The 18,297-nt window shown below is 41.0% G+C and overlaps 2 protein-coding genes across 2 annotated transcripts; both read left to right on the top strand.

Annotated features, from left to right (window-relative positions):
- Window positions 1-3,180: 3,180 nt before the first annotated feature.
- On the top strand, window positions 3,181-8,664 carry frmd8 (FERM domain containing 8). Its single transcript, XM_030792598.1, has 11 exons — window positions 3,181-3,251; window positions 3,958-4,048; window positions 4,243-4,410; window positions 4,935-5,036; window positions 5,156-5,214; window positions 5,541-5,707; window positions 6,888-7,103; window positions 7,289-7,412; window positions 7,529-7,678; window positions 7,933-8,158; window positions 8,379-8,664. Exons 1-11 carry the CDS (start codon window positions 3,249-3,251, stop codon window positions 8,489-8,491), a joined length of 1,419 nt encoding a protein of 472 aa, XP_030648458.1. The 5' UTR covers window positions 3,181-3,248; the 3' UTR covers window positions 8,492-8,664.
- A 3,601-nt stretch (window positions 8,665-12,265) lies between these two features.
- Window positions 12,266-18,109, top strand: vps51 (VPS51 subunit of GARP complex). Its single transcript, XM_030792588.1, has 13 exons — window positions 12,266-12,509; window positions 13,146-13,275; window positions 13,535-13,681; window positions 13,803-14,022; window positions 14,120-14,264; window positions 14,385-14,489; window positions 14,538-15,044; window positions 15,155-15,370; window positions 15,627-15,710; window positions 15,797-15,931; window positions 16,609-16,730; window positions 16,866-16,953; window positions 17,374-18,109. The coding sequence occupies exons 1-13, from the start codon at window positions 12,315-12,317 to the stop codon at window positions 17,632-17,634; spliced, it is 2,355 nt and encodes a 784-aa protein (XP_030648448.1). The 5' UTR covers window positions 12,266-12,314; the 3' UTR covers window positions 17,635-18,109.
- Window positions 18,110-18,297: the final 188 nt, after the last annotated feature.

The raw sequence follows: 18,297 nt of genomic DNA, 5'->3' as shown, positions 1-18,297 counted from the left end.
TCTGCATATATATAGGTGTCGAGTATGTTACAGAATTTGGCTGGGAATAGGCTTGGGGTCGTGGGTTGATATAGCGGTGCCTTCCCCATGTGCATTCTTTCATTATCTTTTGTATGACAGTTTAATTTAGTCCACAACAACTGTTGTATTAGCCAACTGAACTGAACCCAGGAGGTGAAACAGTTTAAGAGAAACTACCCATATTCCACACTTCTCAGATTAGAACTAGCTGTAAACCCTTGTGGGGGAAAAGATCACTTAGGAATTTGTGTAAAGGGTTGTGGTGTTTCTTGAAACCTAAACATTATTTCCCCTCTTAAACACACACACAGACATAGAGACACACACACACACACAGACTGGAGAATGAAGGTAGGGGACACTTGCCCTCATGCCAATGGAGTGGCAAAGCAGTTGAATATTTGATATTTTTACTTTCATTTTTATTATTACTACAATATTACCATGTCCTTTTTAGCACTGTACTTGTCTTTTCTTATGTAAACGTATTCTGTGTATCACCATAGTTGCTTGTCTTTGACTTTGACATAGTTGAGCACCAATTCATGTTTCACGTAAAGCAGAGAACGGTTGAGGCAGGAGTGTTCCTGTTCGCTCCATAGAAGTGATTCTGTTTGAATCACGTCTTAACACATCATGTTGCTGCTGTACTTTTAATTGCACAAACACCCATGTACACTCCAGTTATGACTAACTTCTACTAGCAGTTCAAGACTTTGTTCATTTTGTAGTGCTGTTTGTGTTTTATTATTATTATTATTATTATAATTATTATGGGGGTTTTTTTTGTATGGACTACATACCTCTAAAGTTCAGGGGAGTCCACGTTGGGGACGCTTTCCCCCTTATGGCTGTTTGTGTGATGAGATGGAATTCACAGGTCTTTGGACAGGGAGCAGTTAAGCACTATTAGAATGGAGAGTTAGAATATGACAATACTGATTAAAGAGGAGGTGAAATGTACCATTGCTGTTACATGGCTAGATGACATACAGTGAAATCAAGAGACCAAATTATATAGCTAGTTGTGATTATTTTTAAGCGCTGATTATTCAAGTACTTTAATCGGTCTGCTTTCACTAGAGCTTGTTAAATTTTCGTGGTGGTTTTGTTCATTCATCTAATTAAACGTTTTGGAAAATATGGTTTAATCACAGGTAGCCCCCTTTTTTTTTTCTTTTTTTTTTCTTACTTGATAATAGAATCTTGTCATTACCTTGTTTTTTAAACTGATTTTCTGATGGTTTTGCTAGTTTGAATAACACTGCACGTCATGACATATTGCACATCACTAATATCTAACCAGGACTAGAAAAACTCGTCAGCATCTCAGATTGCAGTAAAAGTGAAATCCAAACTCATTTCCCCCCACAAAGTTGCCATAATGCAATAACTAATACTCTGCTGTTAGAAAACGTTTGAATGAAGGAATAATTAAAATACTATTATGATAATGGTCACTTTGTTAATGTTATATACACATTTTCTGTAAGACATGTTTAGCATACATGTAAAAACTTGTATGGAGGATTTTTTCCCAAGACTGTGAAGTAAAAGAAAGCAGATTCACCAGGAATTTTTTTAACAGCCTTTAAAATGTACTACCCCCCAAAACAGGGAATTTAACTTTGTGTTCAGAGTGATAAATTACTGTATGTTCCCTGTAATCACATTCAGGAGGAGTTGTTGGCGTACTTGCTGTACTAACTTGTAGTTCCACACACTCAAAATTGTGAAATAAATTTTCTATTTGATAATTCTTAAAGGAAATTGCACAGAGTATTTTTCTAAGTGACACACACACCTGTATCAAAATTCAGGGAAATTAAATCTAAGTCCAAAAGCACACTGAGAGTAACTGATTGGTAAAAACACATACATTTTTGGCTGTGAGGCCAGTTTAATCTTAAAGTCTTAGAATCCTGCTATGCCAGTAGAAAGTACTAGGCAGAATAATGTGGTTTTTGTACGTTTCTGGGAGATTGGTTTGCTTATAATCCAGCTTCGCTGCTGACATGTATGAAATATTTTTCTTTTAAAAATGTGTTCATAAACGATCTTATTTGTTTGCTTGGTTTGCAGAAATTTATAAATGCCTTTCCATCACTATGAACCATTTGGTTATAAAATTCTTTTTTCTAATCTTTAATTACAAGATAATAATTACGAATATGATGATGGGATTGCTTTTGCTGACACTTCTTTGAGTCTGCTGTACAGTCCTACAGTCCACTTGTAGATGACAACATGAATTCATGGTTTGAAATAAAACTTTCTCATATAGATTGGGGAACATTGAGAATGACATGGATCTCATGACCTTTGAGCCTGTGCGTGTGAGTGCATATATGTGTTTCCTTCTGTGTGGGACAGAGGATGAGACAGTAGTGTGTGTGTGTGTGTGTGTGTGTGTGTGTGTGTGTTTGCACATTCACTCCCATTCATGTATGTGCCTTGGGGTTGTGACAAAGAGATTACATGCATTTGTGTGTATATGTATATACAAAACCTTGGAGTGATTTGTATGTTTAATGTATGACTCAGGCAAGAACCAACAATGTGTACACTTAAAATCACCCAACGACAGTTCTAAATATTTCAACTTAGTGTTTCACGCTGAAAGAAATCAGAATGTAAAGGTGTTACTTAACTGGCTCACAACATAATGTTATTGCAAAATACAATCCAAAATCCATTACTTTAGTTCTAAAATTATAATGCTGGTGAAAGACAGAAATAAACAGAGGAAGAAACAAAGACAGACAGCACATGGAATGTATCAGGATTTAGCTGAATTAACGTTGAACTATCACTTGCACTGTTTCTAACACTAAATCCATCGAAATCGTGAGTGCGTTTGAAATTTTAAGTGTCAGAGGAAGGCTGTGACTGCAGCTGTCTGTCTGTGACGAGTCATCCAGTAAGAGGTGGATCAACGCACCAGACGGGGGTGGGCTGCTGTGCGGAGCTCGTACTTTAGCGATGATCTGAGATCAGCCACGTCGTTAAGCTTACAACGGTTAGGGCATTGCAAATGCCTGGGAAAGCTGACGCCAGCTCTGCTCCCCAGAACGGAAAAAGGCGCTGTTCCCTGTAACAGCACTAATCCCGGCGTCACAGACAGCAATAGTATTGGTGTTCTTTTAGCTTGGCAACGTTCCTGTCTCTTCGGAAAATAAACTGATGCTGTTTACCCTCTTCGAAAAGGAATCAACCACAACAAGGACATGGTAATTTAACCTTTTTCTTGAATGCAGACTTAAGTTAAATAACATTAGATTTCACGGCTAACCAACGCGGATCGCTTCCCTAATTGTGGTAATGTAGGGATACAGTGCATTTATGCGAATCTATTCAGCTAACCTAAAGAAGCGAACGTTTGCTAGCCAACAAGCTAACAGGTCAAAAGCTATCTTAACCCACCTTGCAAGTGAGTCAAAAAGTCCATGAGGAACACTTTGTCCGTTTGTTGAGGTTGCCCATAGTACTTTTTGTATGTGTCACGAGCTTGCTAAAATTGTACATAAAGTGTTTTGGTATACACCAGTGCTCCAAACATCTGTTGGATATATGCTATCCACAAGACGTTAGCAACAGTTCGCCCTAAGGCTGTGTTGGATTTGGTGTCCTAGCTATTTAGACAGATAGCTGGTTACAACTAACGTACTCAGCTAATATTAGCTATCATCCATGCTTTTCAAGTAGGCCACTTCACGTTGCAGTGACAATAATTGTCTTTTATGCTGATGAATAGTACAGTTTATCAGTCTTGAGATAACTACACCACTGACCTTTCATGTTTTCGATGTCGATTTGCCAACAGTCGTATTGTGCTATCAGTGTCGTTATTTTGCCTAAGCAAGTTGTGAGATCTGGTCAGACAGGACATTCATTCACTCTTTGGTAAAGTTGTCCGTTTTTACAATTGTGTTGCAGCAGATGGAAGGAGATGAGTGTGAGTTTCCTTCAGATCTATCAGAGCACACACGGTCTCAACGAGGAAGTGTGGCTTCATCCGTTACCCGCGGTTAGTGTGCTCCTTAAGACATTTTTGGTATATCGTTTCTGGGAGGGTGGTTGTTCATTGCCCCTGACTCAGGAACTGAAATGAACTGATTTATTTTCGTTATTAATTTACGATTCACTCCGTTTTTATAGAGGATATCCCACACTGACCTCTGGTTTCCTATTCTACATTGACCTGTTATTTCTTCTCTTTAGCCCAAGATGTTCTTGTTTACTTGGTGAGCGACAGCGCAGTACACTTGTGTGTGGATAGCGTTGGTTGTGCGACTGTACAGGAACTTGGCCGGAGTGTCCGAGAAGCCCTCAATGTCCCGGACTCGGCACAAGATGCTTTTGCTTTCTGGTTGTCTTCCCCTCTGCTTGGTAAAGAAAGAAGTTTTGACATTTCGAAATGTTAGCTAGGAACAACCTTTTTTCCAAGTTATGATTTTTTCTTTAATGTTTTAAATTGTGTCTGTTGTTAGCATAGCTGTATATGCTCAAGTAACATTTAACGCTGGAATCCTCGCAGCGATTTTACGTCCAGCCCTGACTCAGTGCAACAGAGGGTGGGCGTTTTACCGAAACAATGATGACCTTTATAATCTTACTGGCTGCCGCGATGTTAAGAGACAGCAGTTTTAAAAGAGCCAAGGCTACAATCTGAGAAATGTGTAACATTGTCCTGTTTAGGGAGATGATATTTTCGTCCCTGTTTTAAAAGGAAGCTATTATTTGAAGGACAGACCACAGAACAGTGCCTCTAGCAGGAAACTAGTTATTTTGACTTTTCAGTGGCAGTGCTACATCAGTTCTCACTCAAAATAAAAATATTTGGTTATGGGTGTTTTGATGTTTGTTCTTCCCCATATCTCCTGTTCCTTCCACACTTGATCACCTCTCAAAAGAGCTGCAGCTTAAGCCAAAGCATCAGCCCTATAAACTGTGTCGTCAGTGGCAGGACCTGCTTTACCGCTTCACCGATGCCTCCGCAGAGGATATCTCTCAGGGTGTGTACTCTGTTTTTAAGTACGAGTGTGATTTCTTCATATCAGCGATAAGAGTAAAAATAACTTTCTGTTCTGTGAAATGAATATATGCTCTCTTGCTCCTCTTTTCTCCCTGTCAGACGAGCCATGCCTGCAGTACAGGAGGAATGTTTTTTATCCCAGGTCCAAAGAACTACAAGTACTGCCACTTCCTCTGATTCATAAAGAGATAAAAGTTGAAAAAATGTGGTTTAATGAAAGAAACTGCTGTGTAGCCTATACATAGGCTTTACGATTGCACAATAATGACTTTGAGTGTTTTGCGTGAGCTATTGTAATGTAATATTCATTTGAGATTACAAATTCTGAGTCTGGTACAGTTGTGAATTTACTGATGGTCTCTTTATTAAAGATAGATTTCCTGTAAACCATACACACTTTCAACTTTCCATGTTTTTGTGCACTATGGGTTTACGACACCTGTGATCTGCCATTTAATTCCTTTTTTATTTTCAACTATTTTAGATTGAAGATGAGGGAGTGCTAAGACTGCTATATGACGAGGCAAAGGGGAATATTCTGGAAGGACGTTATCCTTGTGATCCAGAACACTGGTTAAAGTTAGGGGCTCTGTCTTGTGCCATCGAGCTGGGAGCTGGTCTCGAGGACCAGAAACTACTTACAGTCGTGCGGTAGGTTACACTCCACTGAAGACATCCATCTGTTTACAGTCCAGCTGAAGGCAATCTTTTTTTCACCTGTCATAGACAGGCAGAACCAGTGCTGATGTATTTTCTTTCTACTAAGATTAGCCCCTTCATAACTCCTGAGTGATGCAAGTCCTACATGGTTTCCATTATGGAATTGTGGGCTTTTTAGGTGTGGTCATCTCCACTTTGATTGGTCAAAAATAGACAAGCTAAGTACAGAATGTTTTTAGATAGATATGTTGAAAACATTCTGAGAAGCCAAAGATACATTGTGCTACAAGATGTAATTTGCTAACAGTTAGAAATAGATGTTAATTTTCAAATATGACCGAAAGTACAGTTCAATCCAAAATGGTACATCAAGGGTCACAGTTACGGGATCAGTTAAGTAAAAGCAGTAAACAGTCACAGTTTGAGTATTTTAAGGGGAAATGAGATGCTTTGGCAAGAGCTCTGGCAGAAATGGTTGCCGTTCACACTTCTCAGAAACAAAATGGGTTTATTATTGTTTCTCTTTGATTAGGATTAAATCAGTTTCATGACTGAGGAAAGCGTGCATTCCTTTTGGGGGAAAAGAGAAATATCTCACCAGTTAGTCCATTCTATAAGGACATGTTGCCAAATTTACATGTGCTTTTAATTATACTGTTGCTTTATATAGAATTGTTGTCATTTTCTAAGGAAAAACGTTTTTTTTTTGTACGTGAATAAAACACTCTTTAGTGCCGTCTGGTTTTGTGAGGTTATTCAGGAATGCAAGCTTGGATCAGATCTGCAATACTGATTCTTTCAGTGGACATCTTTCTGTGGAAATGTTTGTTCCTCAGTGCCTGCATTGTCTTGCACCCTGATTTGTGTACCATGATTATCTTTGCAACATTGATTTTATGTGATAAAGGGTCTAAGACGGTGGTTCCCAACCTTATTCCTTGGTAATCCACAGCTACTCCACTTTTAACTGTTTTTTTTTTATTCTTGCCACGGGAACTTCTGGTTATACTAGTCAAAAAACTTTTGACTCCCAGATTCTTGTAGTATACATATACAGAATATGGAGAGATCCCTCCATACAGAGAATACACGCACACACTGGGATCCTGGCTGAAAAACAGGTTGATTTGTGACTGCTGATTTGTCATGCCTGTCCTCACTTGTTTTCTAGAGAGAAGAAGTTGTCCTCCTTTTTACCCTCTCATGTGATGGGTGGAGGAGGGGGCTTCCTGTCCACCCTGAGGGGAAAGGGAAGCCGTCAGGCCGAGCTGGAGCAGAGTTTAGTGAAGGAGTATCAGACATTAAGCTCCTCAGCTCAGGACACTCAGGACGTCACCCCTCACCTTCGGCAGTACCTCAGCACCTGCCATGCCCTGCCATATTACGGGTATGACCCCTATTGACCCTCACAGTGACAGATAACGGACTGTTTGATTGTGTAGTTTTTAACATGTGAGCGTCTTAATCAGCATGGAGTCGTAGATGAAACTGAACATGTTGTGTGTGTGTGTGTGTGTGTGTGTGTGTGTGTGTAACATAAAATGTATTTCTTCATTTACATTGTTCCGACAGATGCGCTTTTTTCACGGGAGCAATAGATAAACCAGTCCAAGGGATTCTTCACAGAGGGAAACGTAAGAATGTCAGCGTAGGGATTAGCTTGGACGGAGTCTACGTGATAGATCCAAAGGAGAAGGTAGAGCCACCCTTGAATACTTATACGTATACATATTGTTCTCCGCTGCGCTACGGTTTATAACTGTTGTAGCATTGTAATTACATTGCACTGATGGGCTCCTGTCTGTCTGTTAGCATGTTCTCCTGGGACTGCGCTTCAGTGAGCTGTCCTGGGACCACACGTACCCTGATGAGGAGGAGGATTCTCACATACTATGGTTGGAGTTTGACGGAGAAGAGGCTGGCACGCCTGTGAATAAATTACTGAAAATCTACTCCAAACAGGTGAGAAGACTACTGTGCTCTTGCATGGTTAATGTCCATGGTGGGACTACTGGCTGAAACAAACTACTTAAGTACTAAATATAAAGAAAGGTTTTATTATACGTAGTATGAGATGCAAAAGAAACTATTACAAATGCTTGAAACACAACTTTTCTTCATCGAAAAAGTGAAAGTCCAAGAAGAATTGCAACGAAATGGTGGAGTATTTTGACAACGTTTTTTTTTTTTTTCTTTTCTCCCTCTCCGCGCTGTAGGCCGAGCTGATGAGCGGTCTAATTGAGTTTTGCGTGGAGCTGCGGTCTGTGGGTGAAGCAGCAGCCACGGGCACGGATGGAGAGGTCACACCATCCCAGCCACCTGCGGGCCAGGTGGCAAGCGGTGAGAAAAGCAAGGCTTCACGGCAGGCCAAACTGCGCAGGCAGAGCAGCGTGGTGTGCAGTCGAGTACATTCCCTCAACACCATCAGCTACGTGGATGACGGTGAGCGACAGCCAAACCCCCAAACACTCTGTAATAAAAAAAAAAAAAAAAACAACCCTTACATCTCAAAATCTCTCATTTCAAATCAAGGGACGGATTTAATGTTGCCTGGCAACAGTGATGCATTGAGAACTTTGATATTGTGGAGAACAGAGGGTTGGATGAGACGCATTTTCATTCGTATTTGTCTTTTGTTTTTTATTTCATCATTTCATTTCAGGCAAAGAGATAAAACGTCTGAAGCCAAAGAGAGCTGCTTCCTTCTTCACCCGTCAGGCGACAGTGCCCACGTATTCAGCCGTGCAGGTGGCCGAGAGTTTAGAGCAAGGGTGAGGCCCTGGACGAAATGATGCCCTGTTTTGTTTTTTTTTTTCCCCCTTTTGTTCAGAGACCAAAACGACTACGCCTGCCTATCAAAACACACTAGACAAGCAGGAAAAAGAAACAATCTGGATAGACAGAATTGGGACCAAGGCTTGGAACATGAACTAGAGGAAATATTTATGGGAAGTGAACTGATTTTTTTTTTTTTTTTGACTGTATCTGTCGTCTAGTCAAATATTCTGGATGCCTCGTTCATTGAAAAAAAAAAAAAAAAAAGACTCATAGTGTGACGTGAAGTTATTTGCTGTTTGTTTGAGTTGTGGTTCAAGAGGGCAAAACGGGTAATTATTGCCTGGGAAAAAAAAAATATATATATGTTTGGCACCTTCATAGCTGTTTTTCTCCAGATTGCAAATTTGGATTATTTGTTGTATGAATTATGCAATCAACCACTGAAACCAAACAAAACGAACAGACAGCAGCTCTTGAGAATGGGGGCCAGCATGGAGACTATTGAAATAGTTAGCTTAACACCAAAACAAACTGCCTCTTCTTCTTCTGTCAGTTGCTGCTTCCCAAACTCACTGACACTTAGGGCTATGTTCATAAAGAAATCTTAATCCAATCTTATAATATTCATGCTGAGTTTTACATTTGAACATGCAGAGGATGCTATATTACAAAAGGAGTCTGTTTCACTTTGCAAAATTCAAAGAGTATATCGCAGTCACACTCAGAATGTTGCCCCGGAAACCAGGCTCAAGCCGATTGGGTAACTGTTTTTGTGATCCTGTAGTTAGGAGGATCCACCTCATATGTTGCTGAAGTCTTAATTTTAGTCACTTAAGAACTTCTTTCAGTTACAGTTCTTTATGAACATTGCCTGAAGAAATACTTGCATGTGTGCAGAGCGGTCACGGTTTTAGCAAGCTAGTACGAACCTCTGCAGGCGGAATAAGCAAAGAGCAAAGCACCTGCGATAATGGATATTTTATGCATGTGAAAACTCTGTTAGGAATGTACTGTATTTCATTGCTCAGAGATGGAACGTGTTTGACTCAGTGAACTGTCCATCTAGACTTAAATGTAAAAAAACAAACAAACAAACAAACAAACAAAAAAAACAGATGCATATGCAATCTCACTGAAGTGAAATCATTACTAAAAGGATCAATGTACACTTTGTCTTTTGTAGCGATTTTTAGAGCTGCCTTCAGCAGTTTGTATGTGTGTGCTGTGGCCTGACCTCATGCTTTGCTTGGAAGATTAAATATGCAGAGTGAGTGAGAGAGAAAAAAAAAGGAAGAATGAGAGCAGGATTCAAAAAGAAAAAAGAGCAAGTGTATACAATCAACTTTCTGTTCTGCTTATTTTTGCCCTCTCTGACCGAAACATTTGACTTTGACTGTATTGTAAAAATACATGTGTACTCGTTGAGTGAACGTATCTACACAGGTCAACAGCAGACAGATACAGAAATAAGACCTTTTGTAATGTGTAAAATGTCCATTTTCCTTCTATTTTGTTATACTTTACTGTAATACTCACCTTCTCCCAATCATTATTCTCCCATCTCAGTTGTGTTTTGTGTTGTGTTGTATTTTTATCTGTTTTTTTTTTTTTATTGTTCTGTTCACCTGCTGAAAATGGCTTTACGGTGGCACGTCAGCTGAAGGGGGACTGTAAGTCCATAGTCCTTGTATGAGGTACTGTTCATTTAACTCCCAGTGAATTAAAGTGTTGGTCTCTGAAGGTTTCCATATACATGCAAACAACAACAACAACAAAAATAACGTGAATGTGTGAAACGGTTGAATTCTTTGACTGAGTCTGTATAATGACCAATTTAAAAGTGCCTTTTTTTTGTATTTGTGTCATGTCTGTTACTGAGTGAGGTCCTTTCTTGAACCCGACGCTCTTCTTGGAACATATTACTAACTCTCTTTATTCTTCCACCGTTGTTGTCGATGAAATCTTAGCACCCTCTAGTTTTTATGTCCATGAAGATTTTTGTGGCTCCTCAGATTTCAGAACCTTTTAATAACATGCACTACCAAAATTTTTTTTTTTTTTTTTTGTGAAGCAGGTTTGGCTAAACCCATTTATATGCAACTTTGTAACCTTTCAATAATGCCTTGTTCTAATCCTGTAGCATATGTCTGACAATGAAGAGTATTTCAGTTCAATGGACTTTTGTATTACTGTGTTATTTAAATGCACTGTCCTCAGATGTAATAAACAGGAAAAATGATTTAATAAATGATCGCTACTTATTGGTCTTTTTTTGCTCATGACAAAATGTTTGGTTTGCAGTAAAGTCATCTGACACTGTCATCTATGGAAGTGTTCAACCATCTGCTCTTTTTGATGAATGCAATAGTACTGCCTTTGTTGTTGAGGTTCATCTCATGAACTCCACTTATTGCACTGTTTCCTAAACCTTCCTTACCAGAAGTGCTTTGTTCGCTCGTAGTTTTGTAGCTTTATGAATGCCTCTGTCTTTCCAGATAGGTCTTGGTGTTGTCACGTTTGTTTTTGTCATGCGTTTTCCGATGTCACAGTCACAAGTTCCAGTCGCTGATTCTGTCGCAACTGGATACACAAACTCTGCAACTTGTTTTACCTGGCATCCATCCAGTATGTATGCTGATGATAATATGTTTACAGCCTCATACCATAAATGTCATGTTTGACACGTCGAGTTTCACACCATACTTGACGAGATCCTATACTCCTGATGTTTCTATCACATCATCCGCACAGCAGAGGTTGTTCAGTAGTCTGCACCCAATCTTGACTCCATCCGTGCAGTTCTCAGGTGCACTGAGCTTGATTGGTTGGGTATGTATTTTTATACCCAATATGCTGCCCTGTTGTCCTCTTGGAGCTTTTTTTTCTTTCTTTTAATTTACCAAATTTCAATGTGGCTCATTGGTTTGATGAGCCACTCTGTAGGGATAGACCTCATAACGTGATCGGTGCATATCTAGTGAATCAAACAATGCGACATGTAGTGCTCCATTTTGACCAGATGATTTCAGGGTATTAAAAGCATTTAACCTGTCAACGCATCTAATACCTTTGTCATCAGAATCTTTATAATATTGAGTCACTGGGCATGCAATAGTTACTGTACTCACTTTACGGACTGGACGATGATTGATCAGTTTGTGAACTGAACACAGAAACATCAGGTTAATGCTTATGAATTATGGCCAGTAACTCCTCGCACTCCCAAACTTGGTCTTAGAAATGTTTGATGTCGAGGAATATTCAGTGGACTATGCTCTCAAGATTGATAGCACATTGAGCAAAATTACTAATCCTATCTTTGAATTTTGCACTCTAACGTCATTGGGAGATTTTATGGGAGTAATGTTTGTTTCATTTTCCAGTGGGCAGTAGCAGCTGGTCAAATGAATAAGAGGCTTGGACATAAGTAGGGTAAGGGGGTCAAAGCATTGATCTTTAGATGCAATTGTATAAATCCACATAAATAATAGTTCGTAACATCAACAAAAGTCTTCTTCCTAGAAAAACAGATTAATAAATATCACTAACACTATTGTGTACATGTCTTATGTGCACTGCTTTTCTTAAAACCAACATAAAAAGAGGCATGAGTTTAGGAACTTTTATTTTGACATATATGAGCTTCTTGTAGCCATATTGGAATGACCTCACAGTTGCTTTCTTCACATCCAAACTGACTGGTAAAGCTTCTTGCAGACAGTTAAGGAAGCTAGTATTTTTATTTATAATTAAAAGCCACTGAGATAGCCTGCATATATTTTCGGAGTGACATTACGGCGTACTCCCCGGTTCCGCAAAAATGGACGCGGATCCTGGTGCTGATACTGCTACAACGCCACCGGACTCGGACCCAACGCGTAAGCGAAGGGTACACGGAATGCTGAAGCTCTACTACGGCCTGAACGACGAGGGAAAGCGGGTCGAACTAGCCGAGTCGCTAGATCCATGCGATATAAATGGACCGCATTTTGACCCAGAAGTTTATCTTAACAAGGTACTAATATACGTTGCAGTTAGCTGCTTTCGTATTACAGTTGAATCTTTGTGACATCCGGTCCGACAGAAACTCGTTCGGCCTTACGTCAACAGTGATAGCTGCACCTCAGCAGACAGCTGGCCAGTCAAGCTGTAATTTAGATAGAAAAGGTTCTCTGATATCACATAACACAGGGCGCCACTGCTTTGTTCACCCCCTTCTCCCTCCCAAGATTTAAATGATATATTTTATAGCTGTAACAAAGCTACAGATTTCCAACGCTATGGTTTTCGTGTGAAGTGTCAATACTTCACTGTTTTCATAGACTGTAGTCCAGCCGCTGATTGAAAGCAGACAGCATTCTGTAACGAATAAAACGAGAATATGCCGTAGAATTGTTTTCTTTAAAAATCAGTAAATGTACGAATTACGTGCAACCGGAATACCAAAACAAGTACTCCATGCCCTTAGCAGTTCCAGTTTCAAACGAGATGTGGTCGTTCCCTACAAAGGTACTCCCCTCTTAACCTGACAAGTGACTGCTTCAAAAACACACGAATTACCATTGACTTACTCTGCTCGAAATCTGAGTTACCTGCACATTGTCTCTGTAGAGCAGAATAGTCTCCTTTGAAATGCTTCTTGTTATTTCAGCTGAGGAGGGAGTGTTCCCTGGGTGAGCTAATGGACCAGGAGAGCTGTATGGTGAAACAGATCCGCGCTCTGGACAGTGACATGCAGACGCTCGTTTATGAGAATTACAACAAGTTCATCTCGGCTACAGGTTAGAGAGAAAAGATCTGGAGTTGGGGGAGGAGTAATGCTTTGTATTCATGGCTCAGATGAGCTATTTTTAAAACCAGTCTTCTAATGTATCGATTATTCCTACGTAATGCACAACTGTTTTTCTTTTGTAATCACAGACATGGCCTTTAAAACGCATCACTGAGACTAAATATACATCAGAGCATAACTGCCTCTCTGCATGTCTAGGATGAACCCTTATATTTTTAATACATTTTACTCGCTCTTGTCTGCCTCAGACACAATCAGAAAAATGAAGAACGACTTTAAGAAGATGGAGGATGAGATGGATTGTCTGGCCACTAATATGGCAGCTATTACTGAATTTAGTGCACGAATCAGCGGAACACTACAGGACCAACATGCTCAGATTACAAAACTCTCAGGTATGAAGATCTCATTTAACATCCTTATTTCCATTTCTGTTGAAGCATGAGGAGGGTGAGAACGGACCCTTCAAAAATCCATGTTTGTGTCCCTCTTCTCAAACTCTTTTGCCTTTTCAAGGAGTTCACACTCTCCTCCGAAAGCTTCAGTTCCTCTTCGAGCTGCCGGCCAGACTGAACAAATGCTTAGAGCTGCAGGCCTATGCCCAAGCGGTGAACGCCCACCGACGGGCACGCTGTGTTCTGCAGCAGTACAGTCACATGCCCTCGTTCAGAGGAATCCAGGATGACTGCCACGCTATCATGGACCAGCTCGCTCAGCAACTGCGGCAGAAGTTCAGGTCGGTTGTGGCTAGACAGCGGTCGGTTGGAAACTCGATTGTTTAAGCGTCGTCTCCTCGACATATATCTAAACAGTTGTGTTGAATTTGCTTATAGGGATGGCGGTTCGAGCGCGAAAGATCTTTCGGAGTGTGTGGAACTGCTGCTTCAGCTTGACGAGCCTGCTGAGGAACTTTGCGACAAGTTCCTGAGCCACGCCCAATCCCGACTGGAGACCGACCTGCAAGGGCTGGAGGCGGAGTTACAAGTTACAGCTGAAGCCACTGTGACCGCTGACAGCTCTGGAGGCCCTGCCCAGAAACCTGGCCCCGCATCAAATCCAGTGTCTCCATCTGCCTCCGCACCAACATCTAATCCTTTCCTCTCCCCCAGCCCCAGGACAGATATTCTAGAATTCATCGACAGAGGGTGCAATGAATTTGTTAGTAACCTCTGCTTGGTCATCGCCTCCTATCAAGAATTGTTTGTCAACTGTCCACAGGAGGGTGAACTAGCCTCCAAAAATATCCCTGAGATGGCCAGTGGCAAATTACACGTATTTGTTGACGCACTAGCTGCTAGGTACTTCTCTCTCGTGGAACGTAGGATCCAAGAGGAAAAAGGAGTAGGGGATAATTCCTTGCTGGTGCGAGCTCTTGACCGTTTCCATCGCAGGCTGCAGGCTGTGGCAAAACTGTTGCCTGGGTCCGCGGTGCCTAGCCAGGGGACTGAGATCGTTGTGCGTGCGGCGAGGGAGCGCATCAAACAGTACCTGGCCGCCCTGCAGAGCTTCTACCTGGACAGCCTGACGGACATCAGACAGGCTTTGGCCGCCCCACGGCTCACGGTGACCAGTACGAATGTGGCAGGAGGAGGGGCTCTCGCACGGGAAGGTGCCACAGGTAAAGATGCCCCGCCCAGTCTACCGGACCTGCTCTCCAATTTGTCTGGCTCCATTCTCAATCAGATTAAATCGGTACTGGCCTCGGTGCATCTCTTCACCGCAAAGGATATCACATTCTCCAATAAGCCTTATTTCAAGGTAAAAGTAGCGTTTCTTTTCAGCGAGCTATGTGCAACACCAGAGTATCTTTCTGTATTTATGTAGGTAAATGCTGACTCTGTCGACTTTTTTTTTTTTTTTTTTAACAGGGGGAGTTCTGTAGTCAGGGTGTACGTGAGAACTTGGTGGTAAGCTTCATTAAGTTCATATGCCAGTCATCTCGTCAGTTTTGCGAGAGTGCAGGGGACAGAGGTGGATCCACTCCCCCCGCGCTCCTCCTGCTCCTGTCTCGTCTCTGTTTGGACTACGAGACCTCAACCATCTCCTATATCCTCACCCTCACAGACGAGCAGTTCCTTGTGCAGGCAGGCTCTCTTGACTCTCAAAGAGGGTTTTTTTCTTCTTCACAAGTTCAGCAAAAATGTGTAATGTTAGGAACGCAACCCATGATTAGGCTAAGATTATATTGTTTGTAAACTGTCGTCGATTTTGTATGCTTGTAAACATCTGCCTCTGTTAAACGCTTTTTTAAATTTCATTTTTAGCTCATAATGACACTGTTTCACAATTTCTGTCGGTTTTTGTCATTCATACTTCCTGTCCTCCTCCTCTTTCTTTTAGCATCATACTCCAGTAACTCCAGTTACAGCACTATGCACAGAAGCCAAAGAAGCAGCTCAGAAACTACTGAATCACTACGTGAAGGTGCCCTCATGTTACCTGCATATTTTTCTTCTCTGTTATGCACAAGACCTTATAGGGACTTGAAGAATTTTTTTTCTCTGTGGTAGGTCCAGGGATTGATCATCTCTCAGATGCTGAGGAAAAGTGTGGAAACAAGAGACTGGGTCAATACAATCGAGCCTCGGAACGTCCGGGCTGTGATGAAGAGAGTGGTGGAGGACACGACCTCCATCGATGTGCAGGTAGGTAGTACTAGGCACAGACTCAGCGGCTGTGTCCGAAATGGCAGACTACATACTACTCGCATACTGATCTTGACATAAAAGTAGTAAGTAGTATGCAGGACATCCGTTACCCGGATGATGTACTACTCTGGTGAAAATTTGCAGTATACAACCGGAGCTCACTTCGTCGGGTACTGCATCCCATAATGCAACGCGGTGATTTTCAACTGTCAAAAAATTAAAAAAACATGGCGGACAGCGACAGAAGCGGCTTCAACTTCAACTGCGGCTGCAGTTCCGAATATAAATGTATCAGTTGCATATTTTGGTGTAATAAGTGTTCATACGCTTTCTTATATGGCTACTTTTGATAGATATTTGTGGAATTCGTGTGTTGTTCGATTTTAACAGAACAGATAGCCCAACCGATAGCAAACGTGCAGTACACTACACGAAAGTTCTCATAATTGCGTACCATACTGTATACTAGTGTGTGGAGTAGTGTGCAGTATACAGTGTATACTGGGCCAGTATGCAGTACGCTAGTATGCCATTTCGGACACAGCCACTGACGTGGATACATATGCATCATTCGTTTGCTCTGCGTTCTAGAATCCCATTGAGATATTTCAGTAACTTGTGTTCTGGGTATTGTGTGTCTTGCCCTTACTGGTGTGTGTCTCTCTCTCTGGTAGGTGGGACTTCTGTATGAGGAGGGTGTAAGGAAAGCCCACAGCAGTGATTCAAGTAAACGAACCTTCTCAGTTTATAGCAGCTCAAGACAGCAGGTTCGCTATGCCCCCAGCTACACACCAAGGTAAAATACCCAGCCCATTTATGAAATTTAGTTTTAATTTATTGAGTGCTAGGACCATCTGTTGTTTTATTATGGCTTTAATTGAATATTAAATGCTGCCTATGATCGTGTCTCAACTCATTTTGATGTTCACAGTGCTCCCATGGATACCAACCTTCTGAGTAATATCCACAAGCTTTTCTCTGAGAGAATTGACATCTTCAGCCCCGTCGAGTTTAACAAGGTTGGAAACGGAATCTGTGGACTTAATCGTTTTGTTTTATTTGTGTTTCACAAAGGTCTTAACTTTTAACTGACCAATAGTGGCGTTAGTAATAATCACAAAAATTTGAGTTGTTTTTAAAAGAAAAAAAATCTTTAAATTGCCTCACACCAGTTTGCTAGTTTCATAATCAATCAGAATTTCAGCTTAGTTCATTTAAGAACCCTCTTTTTTTTTTTTCTTTCCTTTTTAACATGATCATAGTTTTTTTTTGTGTGTGTGTGTGTGTTAACGATAATAACGCTTCATAACTATCACTGACCAACTGCAAATTCTCTGTTAGAGCGCAGTTTGTCAGTTTAACTACAGAAGTTTCCACAAGAAAGGAAAACGCAGAGCCATCCTCAGTGCATGTCATGTGATCTTCCTTCCTCTTATCAGGTCTCTGTCCTGACCGGGATCATCAAGATCAGCCTGAAAACATTCCTGGAGTGTGTTCGTCTGCGTACGTTCGGCCGTTACGGCCTGCAGCAGATTCAGGTGGACTGTCACTACCTGCAGATGTACCTGTGGCGCTTTGTCTCCGATGAGAACTTGGTCCATTTCCTGCTGGACGAGATCGTGGGCAGCGCGGCCCATCGCTGTCTGGATCCTTCGCCCATGGAGCAAAGCGTCATTGAAGTTATCTGTGAGAGAGGATGAAGCCGGTTCAGGGAGATTCACGAACCACTTGTCACTTCCGCAGTGAAGACAAGCGTAACTGTGCAAGTGAAAAAGCTGAAGGAATGTTCTTCATGCACTTGTTATAAACTCTACAAATGGAATACTGTTATGAAAATATTAAAATGGTTTAGGGAAGTTGGCTTTAGTGGATTTTAGGTTTAACACTCCTGTTGTCTAACACTCTGAATCACAATAAGTGCTTTTTGCAGTCATTGTCTGGTCCTAATCTCATAGTGTCTTTTGTGTGTGGATTACCACAGGAGATGTTAAAGCAGTCTCTGTAAGACCGTAGCACTTTACACTTGAAAAATGTCTCAAAAAGTGACTCTCACGCATGAAGAGCCTTAAAGATTGTCAACCTGTTCACATGTAACGAACAGATTCTACTCTGTTTGGGCATCCTGCATTATTGATTAAGGAGAACAATGTGAAATTCATATTGTAATTAACCTGTAAAGATGAATGATTGTGTTCCAATGAGTTCAGTGTATTAATTAATTAAATAACGAAACGAGCGTATTATCATAATATCTGTGTATTCCTGTCGTATGCTGCTTGTATAATGTTATTCTGAAGAAGGAGATTGCTCTCTAAATAAAATCCCCAAATAAAAATTTGAAACATAGTAACGATCGTGAGTAA

The sequence above is a fragment of the Chanos chanos genome, chromosome 15, assembly GCF_902362185.1.
Source record: "Chanos chanos chromosome 15, fChaCha1.1, whole genome shotgun sequence".
In the NCBI taxonomy this organism is placed as follows: Eukaryota; Metazoa; Chordata; class Actinopteri; order Gonorynchiformes; family Chanidae; genus Chanos; species Chanos chanos.
This window is presented reverse-complemented; position numbering and strand designations above follow the sequence as displayed.